Source organism: Ictalurus punctatus, chromosome 25 (genome assembly GCF_001660625.3).
Source record: "Ictalurus punctatus breed USDA103 chromosome 25, Coco_2.0, whole genome shotgun sequence".
In the NCBI taxonomy this organism is placed as follows: domain Eukaryota; kingdom Metazoa; phylum Chordata; class Actinopteri; order Siluriformes; family Ictaluridae; genus Ictalurus; species Ictalurus punctatus.
The window spans coordinates 7,882,458-7,904,838 of record NC_030440.2 but is presented as its reverse complement, the minus strand read 5'-3'; the positions used below and the strand labels follow the sequence as shown (position 1 = coordinate 7,904,838).

At 39.9% G+C, this 22,381-nt stretch overlaps 1 protein-coding gene across 4 annotated transcripts; it reads right to left on the bottom strand.

Annotated features, from left to right (window-relative positions):
• Positions 1-177: 177 nt before the first annotated feature.
• Positions 178-22,218, bottom strand: si:ch211-278j3.3 (E3 ubiquitin-protein ligase RNF19B). 4 transcript variants are annotated; one of them, XM_017455978.3, is made up of 10 exons: positions 22,092-22,218; positions 15,440-15,825; positions 11,679-12,130; positions 9,632-9,837; positions 8,482-8,629; positions 6,313-6,475; positions 5,120-5,234; positions 1,815-1,946; positions 976-1,234; positions 178-794 (listed from the first exon to the last, which is right to left on the bottom strand). In XM_017455978.3, exons 2-10 carry the CDS (start codon positions 15,596-15,598, stop codon positions 599-601), a joined length of 1,830 nt encoding a protein of 609 aa, XP_017311467.1. In that variant the 5' UTR covers positions 15,599-15,825; positions 22,092-22,218; the 3' UTR covers positions 178-598. The 4 variants fall into 4 exon arrangements, with proteins under 4 accessions (XP_017311467.1, XP_017311468.1, XP_053531880.1 ...); XM_017455979.3 differs by having other exon boundaries at positions 976-1,213; XM_053675905.1 differs by lacking the exon at positions 22,092-22,218 and adding an exon at positions 17,198-17,337.
• Positions 22,219-22,381: the final 163 nt, after the last annotated feature.

Sequence of the window (22,381 nt, the reverse complement as noted above, 5' to 3'; positions counted from 1 at the left end):
GAATCTGGTATTCTGTTCAAACTTGTATAATTAAAGCCAATGAACATTATACTGTATGGGAATATAAGATCCGCTGCCAGTAGTATTGTATTCTCCAGGCAAGAAAGCAATAAATTCCATAATATTGTGTAAAAGCTGTATGTCAAACTAGGAAACGCACTGCTTGAGAGAAAATCATGCTGTGGTTCTTGAATTTATTCTTATATTTTAAGGGATGAAAATGTACAGCCACTTAATACAAAAGTATATTGCAGCTATAAGAAGGGCTAAACAAATAAATTAAATTAAATACCATCTGGATAGCCATTTTTTTTTCATTGTACCACAGTAAAAAAGAGGCTAACAACCACAAGACTAGCTTGCAAACATGCTTTCGGTCATTTTAGTTCATACTATCATCATTAGTCATCATAGTGGTAGAGTGGAAGCTGCCCTGGACGTTTGTCCCCATGCCCTCGGTCATGATACTGAATCCTTTCTATCTTCATCTCTCATCCTCTTTGGCTGCATTGGTCTCCATTTCTCTGTCTCTGTGGGAACAGACAGAGGCTAGAAGCAGCTGGTCGGAGTTATAGTGGGTGGTGAAAGCGGCTGAGAATCAGACATTGTCTGTCTGCGTAATTGGCTGAGGGACTTCATTCACTGGCCTTTGGGTGGCACCGAGAGGATCGTGTGATTGATGGAGGGACTCGGCCGACAGACTCCGGCTGGAGAGGACGCTGCTGAGACTGGGCTGACGTACACTGCGTGGCTGTGCCTCAATCTCCACCCGTACCTCAATATTGGTTCCCTCCCTGCAGTCACACATAGAAGCAATACCAGCTTCACAGTGTTTAAATCTCATAATCTGTTCACTATATTTAATGGATGTCCCATCGTTAAGAAAACACACTCCACTGTATAAATACATTAGTATACATTAGAATATTGGTTGCATGTCACTTAAGACTGTAGTCTAGATAAATCTGGACCCACCTCAAAGCAAAAGTCTGTGCGCTGCTAAAGACGCACTCCTCAACAGCATCCGCATCATCTGATTTGTTGTCTTGTTTGGTGCTTACCACTTGTACATCATCAGATGGATCGGAAGATCCCTCAGGCTGTGAGAGGACAGCACTGGTACTGGGTAATGCTACTGCTTCATCAACACTCACTTCCTGGAGACCGATAGCATTCAGCGCTGGCTTGGGCTGCCCAGTCCAGTGATCACTTACTACATGAGAAAACAAAAGATCTTCAAGAGAAGTTGAAACTGATCAGAAGGTTGAACTGTCAACTAAACGATATATTGTGGATTTTCAAATTGGAGCTAATACCACAGGCATAATTAATATAAAGTTCACTAAGTGGAACATTTTCCAATGTCATTACTATAGTGATCCGGGACTGTTAGATAAACAGGGGGAAAAAACACCACAGTTAACTAGTTTAGAATTCATATCTCATACTAAATTAGGTTCTGAAAAAGGGTTGCATGTTAGCGTAGGGCTGGGCGATATACTGATATAATATCGATATCGTGATAAATTATTATGTGATACATTTTTCTGAGCTATCGTTGATATGGTGACGTATTTTTTTACGTTTTTAATTGTTACAAATGAAATAGTACTACGATAGAAACGGACACTACTCATTTGACATCATTTAAAAAATTAATCTTCAAAGAAAATTATCGGCAAACTCAGTTTAATGGTTTTTGTATATTTTACTACTGTTTTACAGACAGTTTATTAGGTAAATTATATATCGTGATATGATATTTTTGTCATATCGCCCAACCCTGTATTAGCGTCTTGTAATGGTAGACTTACAAGTGGCCAGGTCCTCTAACTGGATCTTCCGTGTATCAGGGGCTTCAGTTTGAGGCCTGCACCAGCCGTTACGACACAGAGACATGGGAACGATGCCATAAACATATGTCAGCATCAGAGGCACTCCAACCGCTGGAAATATAGAGCAGACATATTCAAATTTCCCACATTCCAGTTTTGAGAACTTGCATCCCCCTGTTTCCACACAACAAAAACAAACTTGCCAATAAGCTACTTAATCTACTGCACTGTATAGCTTTTAAAAAGTGGCCCAAGTCATCCTATTTGCCTAAGACTTTTATTGGCTAATATTAACTGGACAATAAAATAAAAGAGAACCACCGGAAAAGTGACAATTCCAAAGAAGAATAATACCTGAACATGTCTGAGTACTGACCAGTGCAGGAGAACAAAAGCATTTTTAATCTCTGTCCAATTATCATTACCATTTAACATTATTTGTAAAGTGTTAGGTACCTAAGTACCATTTCAGTGAACTCGAAATATTCTCAAATTTACCTTGTATGAAAGCAAGGGCATCATGTCAGTGCAAACAGCACCACAAGCATGAACCAAAGCATTACTAGTGTGAAAGGAGGAAGGGGAGGGGCTTCGAGAGAGTCAGTTAATACTGGAGAGCACCGCATTGAAAAGCCTGCACAAATGGTGATTGGCTTATCAGTGGTTTTTATTATGAAAAAACAAAAAGACGGCTCTTTTGGCATATTTTGGAGTACATTCGATAGTATGCAAAATGTGTAAAGGTTGGCAGGTATGACAGTCTTTGAAATATTTGTTTTTGGTATTTTCCATCTCACCACTACAGGATATAGCTCTGATATAAATTGTTGCATATACATTGCTTTGCAGATGATCTCTAGATGATCTGATAGTAGATGATCTGATAATGGAATGATCTACAGTCTCCAGATATGACTTAAACATGGAGCAGTAATACAACTGTAACAAACTTGAAAGTCGGGCAAGGAAAAGGCGGGAAACGGCTGAACATAAACCTAAAGTTGAACAATAAACGGAACTCAAACATAACGTAAAACACACAAACATAACTCCAACATAAAGTGCACGTGCATCTGTCTTTCTCCCTCTCTGGTGTTTCCCGCTCCTTTATCGCTTTCTCCCAATGATTACACAACTCAGTGCCAGGTGAGCGTCCTCACAACCTGGCCCCTCGTCACACTCCTCCCGGCCAGATTCAGGCCTCTGGCCTGATATTCACCCTCTCCCCCTCATCTCGGGAGGAGCGGTACTGCCCTTTCGGCTACATCCTTCCACCCCCTCATCCTGGGACCCAAAGGAGAGGGGAGAGAGAGAAGGCGCATAAGGGAAACAGATCAGAGAATGAAAGAAAACTGGTTCTCCGGGCCCCAGACATGATGTCATCTCGGCCTCGGCCTCCTAGGAAGCGATCCCCCCAGACGTCCGGCGATGGTATTGAACTTCCTGACGGATGGCTGTGGCTCCTCCCTTTTTCAGGTGGACGGCAAATGCACCTCCGCCTCCCAGGTGAATGCCAAACGCTCCTCCCCTTCCAGGCGGACAGCAAACGCTCCTCCCCTTCCTGGCGGACGGCAAACTCTCCTCCCCTACCAGGCGGACGGCAAACGCTCCTCCCCTACCAGGCGGACGGCAAACGCTCCTCCCCTACCAGGCGGACGGCAAACGCTCCTCCCCTACCAGGCGGACGGCAAACGCTCCTCCCCTACCAGGCGGATGACAAACGCTCCTCCCCTACCAGGCGGATGACAAATGCTCCTCCCCTACTAGGCGGACGGCAGAGTATCCTCTGCCTCCCGGCAGACGGCAGTGACTCTCAGTCGTCGTCAGCAACCACTCCAGCACCACCACTTCCTCGTTGCGATCCTCCCACAGTGGCAAGGGCTCTTGGACAGCACGTCCCTCCTCCTTCAAGGGATTCAGCACCACCGTAACAAACTTTCAATGATGGGCAAGGAGGCGGGAACCCGCTGAACATAAACGTAAACTTTAATAATAACAGAACATAAAAGTAACTCAAACACAAAACATGCGTGCGTCTCTCTCTCCCTCCCTCCCTCTCGAGCTTCCAGTCGCTCCTTTATCACTCTCTCCCACTGATTAGATCACTCAGTGCCAGGCGTCCTCACAGCACGGCCCGTCCCTCCTTCTCGCCACAACAACTAATGGCACTATAAACATACAGGGGAATAATGCAGGCAACAGAGACTTGGGCCACGGCTCATATTAGCCAGGGGACAAAAGGTCATCATTCTCCATGGTGCAAAGCAGAACAGTGTGGCATTGTTTACACCACTCTGTAGCAGTCTTGTGCTCAGGGGACAGGGCCCCAATGTGAATCTTTTAAAACTGGATCAGGGCTGATAGCAGATAATGCTATTCACAGACAGGGAGAGAGAGGGCGGGGAGGGCACTACACAATGTGAATGTGGATTCACGCCATGGAGATTGAGCTGACACTTCAGTGGCAACAAGCTGCTGTAATTTTGCTACTAAAGCCCTGGCCTCGGCCATAATACTGAGAAACATATGACTCATCAAGGACCTAGAGGAGTGAACATATGTGTGAGAAAACAAGGCTTGAAGGCATCACTGTGCATGGAAGGACCCAGAGCTAACCTCCCGTTTGTTTCCATGGTGCTAGCAGTATGATAATATGAAGGAGGACATGATTATGTGTGCGAGCACGCATATGTAGGTGTATAATCACTGCATGTGTGCACCATATATTTCCCCCAGATGGAGACCCACATCAGGAAACAGAGCTTTTTTGTAGGAGTGAACTGGAACACCAAGCTCTTAGTCAGCGCTTTCTTCCTACATAAGCCACCTACATGAGTAACAGCCTACTAGCGACGGGAGGTATTCTCTGCCTCGCATGACATCTCACCTCTCTCTTATGGCTAGGTTTATAGTGTATCCATTTCTGTCAACAACGAATGGTCCTATAATACAAATAGATATTATAAACACATTAATACTAATGGGCACTGGAGGAGGCAGCACTGCCACAGCAGGACAACAACTACCTGTAATTAACATGTGTGTGTATCTTATTTAGTTCTGTATGTATCTTATTTAGTTCAGTGTCGTCTCATGTGGTTAGTATATTGTTTTATGTAGCACCATGGTCCTGTAGGAACGTTGTTTTGTTTCACTGTGTACTGTACCAGCTGTATATGGTTGAAATAACAATAAAGCCACTTGAACTTGTGTGTGTGTGTGTGTGTGTGTGTGTGTGTGTGTGTGTGTGAGACAAGGTACTGAACTAATAAAAATCATCTCACCCACAGTGACGGCTGCTAAGACTGGAGAGACAAACACTGATGTCATGACTCCGCTGGCTACTGTCAAATAATGTTTACTTCCTGAGATATTGTTTTTCTTACAGCGACCATGGACCTGAAAGATAGTGTAAACAAAAGCAGACAAAAACCACGAGAGATCAGTTTTTAATCTAAGAAGTATGCCTTGTTCACACTTGGTATTAACGTCTCAGCTGATTGGATAAGTGCACAGATCTAAGTACGGATGTGAACAGTCAGACCACGTTTGTAGCGTAAATTCAAATCTCATCTACATTAAAAGGCCGCTAGAAATTCCAGGTTTGTATTTATCACACGGAATTGAGCTACATTTAGAACTAACCAGCCACACTATTACTGTTTTTTTTTTTGTCCTTGGGTTGACTTTGTTTGTCTTCAGCTTCAATGTTTTGCATGCATTATACCTATTAAATTTCTTTTTGAAATTTAATTTCAAAATTTTAAAGTTTTTTGGCTTTTAGTATGAATATGCTATATGCATATTCAGATATATGCGTTCAAAATTTACAGTCTCTCTCCACCACCAATACGGATCTACAATTTTGATGACCTCATTCTGCACTTCAGCTTCTCATCAGATTTTCAACTGCTCTCTAGAATCTGAAGTGTCCTGCCCCAATGTTAGAAAAATCCATGGTACTAACTGTCAAGTGAGGTAAGTGAGGTAAGCTAAGTGCTATTGGCTATTTAAAAAGGGGGAGGAGCTGCTTGATATGACTTCCTGTTTCAGTGGGTATTACGTCAACCCATCGAATAACACTGTGCGTTTCATAGTACTTCACACAGATTTTAAGCATGTATACCTGCTATACTATGCTAAATTGCCTGTATCTGTGTATATTGCTATCTACCCTGTTGTGAAGTTCATTAAAGTTGTGTTTCTGAGGGTTTTTTTTTTTAATTCTTGAACTCACAACATTTGCTCAGTCTTTGAATATGTTATCTACTAATCTAAGCAAAAATGACCAGGAATATAAACACTTTGCTTGAGGTTTAGTTTGGCATTAGCTAGTATTTTTACATCAGGTTTTAAAGTAACATTAGGTTGTATTTACAGATTTGCTCAAGTGGAGATACATGAAAGCACCAGGTGTGAACGGAAGTCTGAGCAACGGATATTTGTTTTCAGTAGCTCTAATTAGATAGATACATACCCTACGGCCCATGTATATAGGGATGCCCACGATAATGACAGGTATGGCGATGCCTGCAATCAATGAGATCACCACTGGAGCCCCAAGCAGCATTCCCACCTGCCACAGGACCTTTCGTGTCTGTGACCACGGCTTCTTTCCCCAGAAGGTGCATCCAGAGGGACTGGGGAAAATACAGAACAAGGATGGGAAAAAGAAAAACACGTATTAAATACCGGATAAAGCTGATTCTGTAATCAATTACTAAACAGAAATTTCTAGAAATATACAGTGTAGTTTTATTGTTGTTATTGTCTTCAATTGTACAGTCTCCAACTGTAGCATAAATGATCGGCTTATATTAATTTATTTCTATTAAGTTATTGTTTCTATAGTAACAGCTCGTTCATAAGGACTAGTACACGACACGTCTTATAAACTAATAAACAGATTAAAAAAAAGTGTTGTTTAGCACAGAAAAATGGATAATCGTTGACGATGTGGTGAAGTGTTTTGAGAGGAGACATTTATTTAACATTTACATAAGGGGTGCTGGGTGTCGGATCTACTGTTTATTGCAGCTATAAATGAGAACAGGAACCAACTTCCTGACGTCTCTCAGATGTTCCACAACATTACATCTAACTGTCAAACATTAAAATGCACGACACATCATTCATTAATAAATGAAATGTTGTAATTGTCGGTAGATCACTGTGGTATGAGAAGAATAACAGGCTCCACACCATTTCAGTGTTTTAAAGAGTTCACACCATCCTGGTTTGGCTTATTTTCGAATAACAGCATGGGGTCAAGTGTTATTCCTTACATAATACTAATTAAATGGGTTATAATAATTTATTCACCGTCTCGTTAATTGAGAATCATGAAAAAATGTTTGAAGCCTGTGTCTACGAATCACTGGATTGAGCTATGAAGCAAAATGTTTAGATTCAAATTAGTGTTCATTTTGTTAGCTCTTTTTTTTGTTTTTTTTAATTTAGTCTCAGTCCTGTGTCAAATGCCCTTGATAGCTTTTTATCATATTTAGTCAACCTTATCCTGCTTTTTTAGTCATGTTTTAGTTGACTAAAAGTAAGGGCATTTTAGTCTTATCTTAGTCAAAGAAAAGCGTATGTATTTTAGTCTAGTTTTAGTCAATGAAACTGTTGACATTTTAGTCATTGTACACTGTAGACATTTTAGCCATAAGATTATTATTGATTAATATTTCAGTCAATCTAGTCTAGCCAAAATGAACATTAGCTTGAAATATACTCCCAACTGTGCTTGCTTAGACCTGATATGCCATGTGCAGCACGGGAAAGGAAACTGCCTCTCATGTTATCCATTGAAATTTAGAAAAAGAAAACCCAGTCTGTAATATTTTGTCTCCTCTTTTTTTGACAAAAAAAAATAGAGAGATTTTGGTAAAGTTTTTATTTTTTAAACTACATTTAGTCTCTTTTTTTCCATCAACAATATTGCATGTTGATACGATCACATGATGATCATCTCTTCATCATCTCGTCTTAGTCATGGGAAAAAATGGTCGTCGACAAACATTTTACGTCATAGTTTTTGTTAACGAAATGAACACTAATTCAAATGAACGATCTTCTCCAATGACAACCAAACAATTGCTGCATTCGTCCAGTTAAGCAGAAGAGCTGTTATGTGGGGGTTTTACTGTATGGGCAAACAGCAAACTATTATCTCAACCTCAATTTATAAAAGTACCATGTCTTTGTGAATTATGATCCCTCATACTACTTGCTTTAGGTGCAACTCAGAGAGCCAAAGAGCTGAGATCACTACAGGGCACTGCAACCAGAGGCCACATTGAACATCATGTTCAAATGTCATATGAATCATGAATAAGAGCCAGGCATTCACTATTACAGCACGTAGCACACGTGCACATACACGTGCATGTTCTCCATTGCCAGGTCATCAGAGTAAGCAAACAAGTCTAGATTTGTTGGACGTCCATCAACGGTATTTATCATGTCCTTGTCAACACTACGGGATCTCTCACAACTCCACTGATCTTCTCTATCTAACAGCTAAGGGGAATATCTTCGTGACAAGCTTTAGTGATGAATCAGCCTTGCTTCCTGCAATGATTGGCATGTAATGTGTCTTTGACAACACTGTATATTTGACAGCGTGTGTGATTGAGTTGCACACCTGAGGTAGTGCACGTCTGTGATCTCCTGCATACACAGCCAGCAGAACTGACAAGCACAAACTGTGCAGTTCATGCGGTTGCAGCTGCCATCATTAGTCTTCATGATATAGGCACCACAGCGTGGACAAGCTTTAATCTCCTCTGCATCTAAAACACACACACACACACACACACACACACACACACACACACACACACACACACACACACACACACACACACACACACACACACACACACACACACACACACACACACACACACCAGGATTACCCAAAGGAAAAAAGGTTAAAGGTTCTATCTCAGGGCAGTGGTGGCTCAGTGTTTAGGGCTCTGGATTAATGATTGGAAGGTTGTGAGCTCGAATCCTGGAACCACGCTGCCGCTGTTGGATCCTTGAGCAAAGCCCTTAAAGGGTTATGGGTTAATCTGCTACACTCAATTGTACATCATTTTGGATAAAAGCATCTAACCAGGTCAAGTGTTTTTTTGCATTAAACTATCTAAGAAACATGAATTTTTAAAAATCATACACAGATTTTATACAAAAGAAAATGAGGGCATCTTGTCTGATTGATGCTCTTGTGAATTAATACAAACATATTTTATCCATAATGTACTTCCTTTAATTGGATTGGTCTTATGTTCGATCATATTCATACCACAAAATGAACTGCGCTATATTGTATTTGGAAAGGTACTAAGACTGCTAGCTTGGTCTCTTTCCAGGTTAATTTGGTCTGCACCCAAGTACAATTGTTGTGTGCATATATAACCGAATAAACTAAACTTGGGATGAAATCACTCTAAGGTTCATATTAACCACTCCAAATGAAGAGCATTTTCGAAAAGCTTCATTTTCGCTGGACAAAAACTCCATCTTAATGTGGATGGAAAAAGATGCGTTTTCAAATTTATCCGGATTAATGTAGATGCAGCCTAAGTGTTCACGGAAGAAGAGAGACTTTTACATCAACAATGTTTATACTGAGACTAACTGAGCTGAAGATAAGTGTTACTGGGTATATTTTCAAATGTTATAATAGATGGTCCACGGAAACTTAATTCGTAAACAGTGACAAGAGCTAGAGATTTGGCCAGTCTGTAAACAGGCCTTTCATTGTGTAATCCCAACACTGTGTGCTGTACCTCCGCTAGGTTCCTCAGTGAAGACGTAGAGTGCTGAGGCATCGTTTGTGCCCAATGTGTGACGGGCACGTTGTCGTCGGGCTTGATCACACGTCTGGTCTGGGTGCCACAGCTGACGGCAGTGGTAGCAGAACTCTGTGTCACAGCCCTCACGGCCACAGCTCAGCTTAGGGCACTCGGCACAGCCATAGGCTATCACTGCGTAACTGATCAAACAGCAACAGGTCACAAATCACCACATTTTATTAACATTATTTGCACATGTTTTTATCAACATGTAGCCGAATAGTATGTTAATAATCTGCACAAGTGGAATAAAAACCATTCATGTATACATCTAAATCTGAATTGAATAAACAGAGTCCAATCCGGATCAAATTTCTATCAGACCGTACAAGGTGTGCAGTCCATTTAAAAACCTCTCAGCACCATATTACGAATTTTTAAATGTTTAAAAAAATATCATCAGTGGAGGACCAACCAACTAATATTTCAAAGAAGAATGATGCAGGACATGAATTCTACTTCCATTAATTCAGTAAATCTAGAGTATGGATCTTTGCTTAGACTGACATTTAAGTTAAATCACATGCAATGCAATGGAAAACTATGCTACTCATTAAACTGTGACAGGACTCACAACAACTAAGATTTTTGGCCTATATTCAAAATTGGTCAAAAGACTCCAGGGAGACTGACCTTCAAAAATCATACAAAATATGTTGACAACTCTTAAACGATACGGCTGCTATGTATTGCAAACTTCACTGGTTTACTCAAACAGCTGTAACTCAGGACTGCTTGTATGGATCATGACAGGGTCCTGAGGAAGTCTGCAAAGACTGGGGCGTAGGCAGGCGGGTTTAAAATCAAATAACTGTTTCAGATAGAAAACAATCTCTGTCTATTGTACAAAGTGACATTAATCTTTAACAAAGCTATCAAACTGAATAGCAGGCCCAAAATCTGCAGCACAACATCATCCACCAGCTTGTTGGTTTGGAGTTGAATGGGCCACATGAGTGAGTGGCATGACTAAAAATATTTCTCTGTGTTTTGAATATTTCCGTTTTCTCAGTCCACACTACAATGCGAAAACGGCGTTTACAAATTTATCCACTGGGAGTGTGTTTTCGAAAAGACAAAAACGCTGTCTCAATGTGGACAAAAAGGTCAAAACCTAGAGAAAAAGATGCGATTTCAAATGTATCCAGATTGATGTAGACGTAGCCTCAGGATCTCGGTCAGATTCAGCTGAAGTTTGTTTCGCTGCAACATTGTCCTAATCTGTAAGTACTTTCCTAATGAGTTTGCGTTACTCAACAAAAATAGCCACCCTCAGCCAATCAGTTTTCAGCAGGCATTTTACAGGGTTAGCATTAAACTACCGTCATGTGCCTTGAAAAGCATATTTATCTGTGGCCTCTTTGCCGTTCTGTGTAACTTCGGTCACACACAAACTTAGCTCAATTTGTGAAGAGTGCTTGAATCCCACAGATCATCATAGCTAGATTTTTGTTGGAAACAGTTAGTGGTGCATGAACGTGGTTGGAAATTGGCTACATCGGTGCTCTTTCAGTGAAGGTAGATGGTTCTTTTAGTAAGGAAAAGTACCAAACTCTCTCTGACAAAATATTTGTATGCATTCACCATAGCTATGCAATAAAACAGTGTGAAAAAGTGTAATATTAGAGTAACAGAGATATATATAGTGTAATAAGGGCAGGAGATTTACAACATATAAAAATCAATCCTACACAGAGTCTCAGCTTCCCTTTATTAGGCCTCTTTAGTTGCTGAGAGGAAATCCAACCGTGGCCTCAAGAGCTATGCATAATGCAAGAGTGAGGAACAAACTCTATTACTGAGGCCCTGTGTCCACTACTGCACGCTTTCAAATTCAGACAAGACCTCAAATGGCAAAATTCAATTATAAAAACCATTTCCACTTGAGGAATACCAAAATATGTCAAAAGGTCTCATGAATTCTTCTGGCTTATTATCCCTTAACCTTTAAAAACGCCTTGTTATAGTGAAAGGTGTCAACCTGCAGTCCGGTGCCGGGCACCAGCGTGTGTCAGGATCGGCAGCCAGGAAACGGCGGAGCTGATACTCCTCAAAACGTTCCAGCAATGCACTGTCATCTAAGATTGCACGTACATCCGGAGGCGCTAGTGCTTCAGGACACTGTGGGCAAGCGATACCCACGCGGCTCTCTGAGATCTCAATGCGCAGGTACTGACGCAAACAGTCAGTGCACGCACGGTGTGGGCATGAGGACAGACGGGGGAAGTGAGCACGTGGCTGGCTCAGCAGGCACAGCGGACACTCCACCAGGTGCTCGAGGAGCTGCTCTTGGCTAGAGGAGGAAAGCGACACAACGCCTGTGGAGCCGCTGCTCACACACTCCGCAGCCTGCTCAACCTCAGCTCCTTCAGCCTTAACCGAGCCTGTTTCAGCAGTCTCTCCACCTCCATCTCTCTCACTCTGAGGTGGCTCCTAGAGGGGGAAAAAAAACAAGCAAATTAAAATTTAGATAATTAAAACATTCTATTTGAGGAAAAACGTTGTCATCTCAAATTGCACCAAACTATTGTTCTGTTCTCCCTGGCATTGATCTATTGATATTGTTTACATTGTGTTATTATACACACCTCAACAGCAAAGGGAACACCAGACACTAGATATGTGAGAGGAATAAATAAGACCGGTTCCACCTGCACTCCCTAAGCAGGTTCTAATCACTGGCACCCAATCTTCAACACCTGATTCTAATTTTATGTATTTGAAGGTGTGATAAATATAGGGGTATACTTACTTTTTCCAAGTGACTGATCTGTTTTTTGTTCATTTAAATTGGGAAAATTACTACAAAATGTCAGTTTTATGCGTCATTTGATACAATGTATCGCCTTTATTAATAGGCACTGTTTCAAAGAGGATCAAATGTGTTTACTTGTCCAAATATGTCAAAAAAAGCCAACAATTTCCATGGGGTGTACTTATTTTTTCACATGACTATAGCTAAGTTCCATTACCCACATTATGTTGATGGTGTAGGGACAGCAGTATTAGGTTTAATATACATGATTTAAGTAGTGTGTTGCATGTTCTGTTTAAGTAGCAGATACTGAAATTAGTAACCTACTTAGTATTATGCAATCAGGGGCATTATGGGACATTTTATTTAGCTCTGTTTATGGGGGATAAAAATACTCTTTAGACACCAGGAGATGTTGTATTATTAAGTTATTTGACTTGTATGAAGATCATATAGTACCTCCTCTGGATATTTTCTGTAATTTCAGGTCATCTGTTCATTAGCACACCAATACACACTAAGCTTATGTCACACTGTATCATGTGGTATTGAATGTTGGCATCAGATTTTTTTTTTTGTTTGTTTTTTTTTTTTTTTACATGCACAAGTAAATAAGCAGCATCAGTATTGTTGCATTGTTGATTCACCTAAAACGTGTTCCTACTCATGCCCTTGCAAAATTCCCCATGACATTTCTGCACTGCAGCAGAAGCACAGGGAATTACATCACCTGCTCCCCAAAGAGACTAAAAATCAGATCAGGTGACACCAGAGCATTTGGCAACTTCAAAAGTAAGTTTGAGCTAGAAATAAACTAAATTACTTGCAACTCTCGGGTACAATATAAGATTGAACGCTCAACCCTCTATAGCACTTCACATCCCTACACAAAACCTCCAGCGTCTTTGTGTACATATTGTATGTGTGTTGCTGTGTAGTCATACGGGGTGTGTTTGTATGCGAGTGTGTGTGTGTGCGCGCGCGTGTGTGCATGTGCATTCATGCGGAGGGGGTAAACTGTGCAGCTAAACCACCGTTTCCTGGCAACAGCAAAGAGACCCTTACAATAACACTAATTAAATAAGATATCAGTGAGTGGGGAGGAAAGGCAGACGAGTGTGTCAAAATGATCAGAAAAGGTCATTTATCATGTTTTTCCATGACTATCTCGGTCTCCAGACCAGCTCTTAAAAAAAGAGACAGTTATGTCAAGAGACATTGTATCAAGTGATATAGAAATATCTGTGAAACCTAACACACAAATGCCTTGTCAGTATGAATTACATTTAAATTACATGGCTGAAAAGTATGCAAACTTTTGTACTCAACTGTAAATGTTTTTATGTTCATTCGAGTAATTAAGCATACATGTTCATTACTGAATATGGAGCTGCAATTTAACCCTTTCTTGCAGTACACCGATGCCAGCAGAATGGAAATCGACTTATTGTATATCCATCAATCTTCTATACTGTTTATCCTTCAGGGTCACGGGAACCTGGAGACTATCCCAAGGAGCATGGGGCACAAGGCGGGGTACAGCCTGGATGGTATAGTGCCAATCCATCACAGGGCACAATCACATATACATTCACACACCCATTCATACACTACAGACACTTTGGACATGCCAATCAGCCTACCATGCATGTCTTTTGACTGGGGGAGGAAACCCACGCAGCACGAGAACATGCAAACACACAGTGCCGCGGCGAGAGTCGAACCCCTAATTGCGCCCATTATTGGACATTTTCAATCAAATGAATTATTTTATCGCCGGATGTCTGTTATAAGATTAATGTTATGAGAAGAATGCTGTTAGGTTTCTGTGTGTAGAGTATTGTGTGTTTAGCTGCTGGTGAGCAGGGCGATGGGAAAGGGAAGGGGTGTGAGCCTCCTGCTGGGCAAATGATTCACACCTCTCCACAATAATACTAGTACAGAGGTTAAAAGGAGAGCACAACTAAAGCTTTTTTGATAGTTGAACACTGTATAGAACTGCCATAAAAAATTTAACATTTAAACCTACTAGGCTAGGTAAAAAAAAAAACTACATCTGAAAATTTCTTAATGCCCTGAGTGTCTATTTTCAAATGAGCCATTAAACACTTGTGTGGAGTGTAACATCACAAATAAATTCAATGCTGAACATGGGCCTCTGGAGGACAAAAAAAAAAAAAGAAAAGAGGGGAAAAAAAATAAAATAAAAAAAAAGTTAACCAGGATCAAGTCACGTGTCAGTCTGGGGCATATATTTGTGTGCTTTCACGCACCGAGTTGATAAATTGATAAATATAACAAACATGTACAGTATATGATCAAAAAAAGTTTGTTATTCCGGTGAGGTTTTCACTCCTATGCTCTGCAGCACCTTCATGAAGCGAGAACTCTAACTGCTGCAGGATGACTGAATCTTGAGTCAAACCTTACGTGTGAACTGGTTACTATTCCCATTTATAGTCACTGTTTATACAACAGCAGTATGTGCATATTTTTAGCAGCTAGTTACCAGAAACCAGCAAACTTTTACAAACCATAACATCCAGCCATCCATTTTCCATACCACTAATCCTACACAGGGCCTGGAGTGTATCCCAGGGAACTCAGAAGGCAGAAGATGCCCTGAACAGGGTGCCAACCCACCCATCGCAGGGTACCCATTCACACACTACAGACAATTTGGAAATGCCAATCAGCCTACAACACGTTTTTGGACTGAGGAAGGAAACCAAAGTACCCTGAGGAAACCCACAAAACAACAGAGAGAACATGCAAACTCTGCACAAACAGGGCGGGGGCGGGATTCAAACCCCCAAACCCGGAGGTGTGAGGCAACAGTGCTAACCAATAAGTCACTGTGTCCATTACCACTGTGTATAAGTGAGTGAGTTACTAGCCAGTTACCTTGAAGTGCTTTTAAATGAAGTGATGAAAATTTTAAATTGATCACTTAAGCCCCCAAAAGTGCAAAAGTGACTCTTTCTTACATTCTGTGCATGCTCCTGCTCGTTGGGTGTCAGCGTAATCACCACTTCATCTCGACTCAAGGCAGCTGCAGGTTTCTCACTCTTGGGGTCGGACTTGGGCTTGCGAGTAAAGAAACTAAGGAAGCTAAAGGCCTGGGACTGCTGCTTTGGCCTTTTCATGGTAGTAAATGTGACCGTCCAACCAAACCAACATGAGCGAATCAGATCTTTTCAGTATGCGAGAGGGTGTGTATGGGACATTTATGACACGAAGCTGAGATGCACTAGAGCACACATTGGGAGAGAGTGAGACAGACATCTATAAGCGTGAATCCTACTGGAGATCATTATCCTTTAGAGTATCCAGTAGCGTAGTCATCCTCTTCAGCCACAACAAACTTACCAACCTGAAAAAAAGGGAAAAGATTAGTAATGGGTAACATTTTACCCATCAACACATCTTTATTAACTCATTTACTGGCATTTTGTTGTGGTTTACAATGTTTTCATTATTCAATTACCATTAAAAAAGTCATTCAATTTCATGTCTTGTCATGTTCTATGCCAAAAATGTTGTACATTTTCCGTGTTAAACTTCCTATAATACTAGGTTACCAAGTACAGAACAACTAATCAAGACACATTTTTAACAAATAGATTCATTCTTCCTGTCCGTGAATGCACTGATAGAACCACAGTCTCTGGAATAACATTAACCCTTTCATGCATAGTGGTCACTACAAAAAAACGTCAAAAAAAAGCTATTTTCTGGCTATTGCAAGGATTTCAATAGAATAACTGCATAATAGCCACTAGCGTGGACAATTCTTCACTTGAACACATGCAGGCCACTGGATTGGACACTTCAATAACATTGTGAAATATATATGTAAAAGTAAAATGAAGGTAAAATTATTTTTTTTTTATGCCTAAAGAAGACTAAAAACACACAGAGAAAAAAAAATCCTTGATCAGAAGTTCATAATTCAGGCATGAAAGGGTTAAACAAGTATCAAAATATAACCATTTACAAATAATTTAAAGTGTACCGAGAATTAGTGAAAAATAGTGAGAATGTTCAATGCTGATGAATACAAACAGTATCTGGTCAGACACTCAACAGGCAATAACCTACAATAACTCAGTTTTTGTCTACTATTTATTGACAGAAAATTATTACTATGTATACCACAGCATGATCTGTTTATATCTGCTATAAAGCATGTGATGACAGAAACTAACTTGTCTCACAAACTTTGCAGAACATTAAACATAACTATAAACTGATAAAAGAAATGTTGTGTGGTCCGCTTCTGTGGTATAAGAGGAATAAAACACTTCCTTGGTTATGCAATAGTAGAAAATTTGACATTTTAAAATAATAATGATGTTAATAATGATAATCATCATGATCACAATTTTTTTCTCAATTCCTGTTTTTCACTTTTGGTTCGGAGTGTGCTGAATTTTGTCTGAAAGGAACTAATTTGGTTTGTCCCACACTACACCAATCGGCCATAACTTTAAAACCACTGACAGGTTAAGTGAACAACATTGATTATCTTATTACAATGGCCACTGTCAGGTGGGGGTTATATTAGGCAACAATGAACAGCCAGTTCTCAAAGTTCATGTGTTTGAAGCAGGAAAAATGGCAATCATAAGGATCTGAGTGTCTTTGACAAGGGCCAAATTGTGATGGCTAGCTGAACGGGTCAGAGCATCTCCAAAACGGCAGGTCTTTTGGGGTGTTCCTGGTATGCAGTGGTTAGTACCTACCAAAAGTAGTCCAAGGAAAGACAACCATTGAGCCAGTAACTCCACTTTCAAATCTCTTTAACAGTCCTCTGGTTTGAAGTGCTGGCTGCACAATGATAAATATCCATCATTTTTGGCAGTGTTTGTAAACAAAATGCGATTTCTAATCTGTTTAGACAGAGATGTGATCCACATATTATTATAGATTAGCAATAAAAGACAGGGTAAACTAGACAGCTAAAAACTAACAGGTAAAAAAGACAGCTAAACTAACATGCTCAAATGGTATAATGATAGAAGATTCTTATGTCAGTGGCTAATTGATGCTAAGCAGTGGTCTCGCCTGCAATAACTGGACATATATACACATGTCATAGAATCTCAGAGCATTTATACTAGAGAGAAATGTTTATCCATGTAAACTTGATGTTTACAACTTTTACAATGTTATGTTTTGTTTTATGATAAGAATAGTGGGGACTGAAATCTAAGCAAGCTAAGCCATAAAATTACATTTACATTTATTTATTTAGCAGACGCTTTTATCCAAAGCGACTTACAAATGAGAAAATACAAGCAAAGCGATATATCAAGCAGACAACAATTCTAAGCTAGCTTTCCGACGTTACTGATGGTTTGCTCTTTAGTTGAGATTAAATGGGCGCTGCTGAATGACGTTTGTTTATTGCGTTCCGGGTATTTTAGCATTCATGTGAAAAAGAAAAACGACATAAAATCATGAAGTCTGCTAAAACACGGGCAGTAACTGGTACAGTCTCATGCAACAGAATAGTACATATCACGACAGATGACATTAAATTATTTCCCTTTAAGACTCAATATACCTACCAAATTTGGTACATGTAAATGAAATGACATGCTTATACTGAAGAATAATGTCAAAGAGGGGGCATTATCGAGCCCCAGAGCCATGCCCAGGTTCAATCATTTGCCAGGCTTTGATGACTAACACTTCTGATGTGTATGCCAAGAAGCAACATCAGCTGCATGACGTCATAAAGTAGTATCAGTGAAGACAACCCATGGTCAAATATCATTTAAAATCAATAAACTATATTATATGAGTGTCATAATTTGGGCTGAATGGGCAAATCCAAACAGCCACATTCAAAATGGAGTGGAAAGTGTTTCCAGAAGAGTAAAGGTTAATGTTAAAGGCATGATATTAAAGGCATGAGGAACAGTACATTAATATGCATCTGAAATATCAGCTCCATCACATGATGCATTGTGGAATAATTAGAGAAGACTTTTGGTTTAAATAGTTTCATATGTTAATTAACTATGCTGCCATGGCATTGCTATTTAACATACTGTAGATCACAAGGTGATTTCTTCTGAAAAGTTGAAGAACGGTGCAGAAAATTGCACACTTGAAATGTATGGGTTTGGGTCACATTCATGTGAATAGAGTCAGCAAAGGACACCAAGAATCTGGAAGCAAAATGCACTGAAAATCATCCAAAAACGAGAATATTTGTGTTTAAACATGCATATGAGACACTGAAATGTAAATAACATAAATGAAAATACAGCTGGATGCTCCACCGACCAACATGAATTGTTTTTCTCATTGAATATGATCATTAATGAAGGATATGGCAAAATCTATATTAAGAAGCTTAGAATGAGATATTATTTTCCTTCCATTTTGTTAATGTCGTTCTTGAAAGGAAAGACTCATGGATGTGGGCTAGGGAGAGAAATGAAGGCAGCAGCTACAATGAGACACTGCATCATTTAACGGCATAATGGTAAGCCGTGGAAAGGTGTCCTGTGGATTTGTGGGAAATCATCTGGGAGATGTTTGAGTGCACACATGGCAGCGCCAAAATATTCCCAGACCTTTTATCTGAACATTTAAATTCCCCACTGTGATTTGAAAAAGAGCTATGAGCTCAAATAAACAGGTGCATACTACAAATTATATCTATCATTATAAGTTGCATTTTCAGTTGAATTTGGGGAAACCACTTGAAGGATTAGTTGTGTTCTATTTCAATGGCTTTTGTTTGATTTGTCCATTGCAAACAGCTGAAAGTCTGTTAACTTTGACAATAAATCAGATTAGCAATGGGGGTTGAATAATTTTGATTCCAACCATGTGTGATATAATATATAATATTCAATTAATTCACCATCAAACCATCTTTTGACTCATGTTTGTTCTTTCTGTTATACTTATGTGCATTTGGAACAAACCTGACACAAAAATACTTGTTGCTTATTACACGTTATGCATCTATAAAAAAATAAAAATAAATAAATATACAATTTAAAAAGGAATCCCTGACTACAAAAAACTTGAGAACCATTGCTTCTTATATTGTGCAAAAGCTTTTCATAATGTTGGTACCAAGGTTCTTATAAACCTACTCAAAGGTGAATCATGTATTTTCATTCAAATGTGCTTGTACAGGAATGCAAAAAAAAGAGAGAAAACAAAAGGAATGGCTGAAACATTTAGTGCGTTTACATGGACAACAATAATCCACTATTAACCCGATTACGACAATACTGTGATTAAGAAACTACCATGTAAACAGCAATTTTTAATTACCTTAATCTGATTAAGGTCATACTCTAATTAAGACGTGGAGTATTCCTGTTTTAGTCGCATTATGGACGTGTATTACAGACATGTAAACACCTTAACAACATTATGAACGTCGTGTGAGAGTTTTCACCGCATTTTGAGACAGGACACGATCACATACGGCAGAGCTCAACATTTTACGGCGAACATGAGAGTTCGGCTGCGTCCCAAACCGCATACTTGCCTACTATAGGCCTGTAGTGGGGAAAAATACATGTATCTCGGCTACTATATAGACGGAAAGTACGCAGTTTGGGACGCAGACCAAGGCTTCAAGCAGTTTTCTATTTAAACGTACAGCATGACAAATAATTAACTGCACTTAAAGCGTTCGTAAAAAATTAAATAAAAACACCCAAAACTGTATACGGTACCATAACGAAGATGAACTGGATGTTGATACGTGAAATTCCGGAGGGATGTCGGACGGTGTGGCGCGGTGACGTAATGACGCGGGCTGTTAATCTAATTATGTTCTATAACATGTAAAACGGGAACATGAAAGGAGTATTCTAAAAGCGACTCATGTAAACACCTTAATCACAACATTATCTTACTCAGAGTAAGGTCAATAATTAGATTACTGCTGTCCATGTAAACGTAGTCATTGTAAGTTAATATTACTACATCCAAGCTTATGTCTTTGGAGTTCCATAATCAGATATGTTTGATTAATTAGTAGCTGGGCTAAGAGAACAACAGTCCCCAGTCCTTTAGGACTTTTTTTTTCCCTTTTAGCAACACATATTCGTTATAGTGCAAAGCAGCAGTTGCAGCATTAGTTTTGGATACCTTACACAAAGCATGTTAGAAAACCTTGAAACACTGTGTTCTTCTGTGTGTATATGTTTTATATCACTAGATATACACCAAACAATTTCTGAACATTGTGTTCTCATTTCTGAGATACGCAGGCTGACACAGCACTCCCAAAGAAAAGAAAAAAAAAACAACAACCCAAAACCCACTTTCATTGGTGATTAAACATTTTTTCACCAGAAGCAAATGTTTTAGAGAGAATCCAATCCTGCTGGTTTTCTTATAAAGCTATTAACACAAGCATTAGAGGCTATTCAGTACCACAAAGTCATTATTAATTTTTAAGTGATTATAATTTTTAAGTGATATCACCACTATCAATAGTCTTTGTCTCAGGATAAATACCAACATCAGCCCACTCAGGCAGTATTACGTAATCAGACTCAGACCTACTGAACTACTCTGATTCAGTCTCTAACAAAAGCTGATTTAAAAAAAAAAAAAAAAAAAAAAAAACCCAGACGATAAAATGTGGTTTGGAAGCAGTTCTCTTAAAATGAACTGGACTTGCGGTACAAATTCAAAAGTCTCTTCATAAAAAAATGAGACACTCCAAAACCACGTATTAACCACAAAGAAAACAGAAACCCTATTAAATCAGACTGCTGAATAAGGTTCTTAGAACAAATCATCCAATCACAAGGTCTGTACTAAAAGCAGCGGATTTCATATTTCTTTTCAGACTATTTTTTGTAGGCCAATGATCCCACTGGTCAGAAAGTAATTAAAGGGGTTAAACAGCATGTTGTACAGCTGTGACTGAAGTATGATTCCTGTTGTATTGGTTAACATGGTAAATAAAGTCTGCTGAATCTGTTTAAACCACAATTTTAAGACATCATAACAATTTCTAATCAAAATAAAAAGCAAAAAAAAGCTAGAACTTTCCTCACTAGGCTGCTGAGTAGACAACACGAACAGGCTGTATTGCTGTACTGATAAAGAGGGTGTTAGTAACCAGATGGACGTCAGAATAAGTCCTAGAGACATTATCTCATCACTGCAGGTTAGGGCACTGTGCTGCGTTATAGCTTTATCAGCACACACCTGGCTGCTCTGTGAGGCGCATCAGTAACCCGAGCTGTTCTCATCATACAGCAGCACTGACTCAACACTGACGAATCGCACACTAACCACTGACACACTCTCAGTAGGACAAGAGCACAACGATGCGGAGCGAAAAGATACTTAACGGGATCTCAACGCCGATATTCGTTTCTTTAAACGAGCACAGAAGCGCATTTTTCATCATTGATCAGAGTGTTTGGAGCAGGCATCACACACAGCGCTGCAGGGAGTGGCAAGGTTATTACTCTACATACTCTGCAGCCTGGGCTGCAAATGTCACCGTCTCATCACCGTAAATACAGCCTGTTGGTCGTGATGAAACAATCATATTTATTTATTTATTTTTAAAACCACACACACAAAAACAAAATGTGTATAAAAATAAAACAATAACAAAATGCTGTCCCTTACCTCTTTTTTTCGCCGCGTTATCGTGTTGCTGCTCGGGAACAGTCGGTTAGCTCCGCCCACTGAAAAGCCGAGAACAGCTCCGCCCACTGCTGTAGAACACTGCCGGCCAGCGGGAGCGCGCGACACCGAGGTCAGAGAAACGCTGCGTGACGTGGGAAAGGAGATCCCCGTTAACCTCGGAGAGATTTCCCTTTCACTCTTTCTAGCGCCCGGAAAACAGCCTATGCCTACACAGCCTGTGCCTACGCATTACAACAAAGCTGATACTCTGCTTCACGGAGCCTAATGTA

Bases quoted from the DNA above. Each gene is read 5' to 3' on its own strand.
- si:ch211-278j3.3 (XM_017455978.3), bottom strand. From the start codon at position 15,598: ATGAAAAGGCCAAAGCAGCAGTCCCAGGCCTTTAGCTTCCTTAGTTTC. The intron at 12,131-15,439 runs GTAAGAAAGAGT...TTCCCCCTCTAG, and splicing joins AGCAGGAGCATGCACAGAAT to GAGCCACCTCAGAGTGAGAG. The intron at 1,947-5,119 runs GTGAGATGATTT...CTATATTTCCAG, and splicing joins CTTAGCAGCCGTCACTGTGG to CGGTTGGAGTGCCTCTGATG.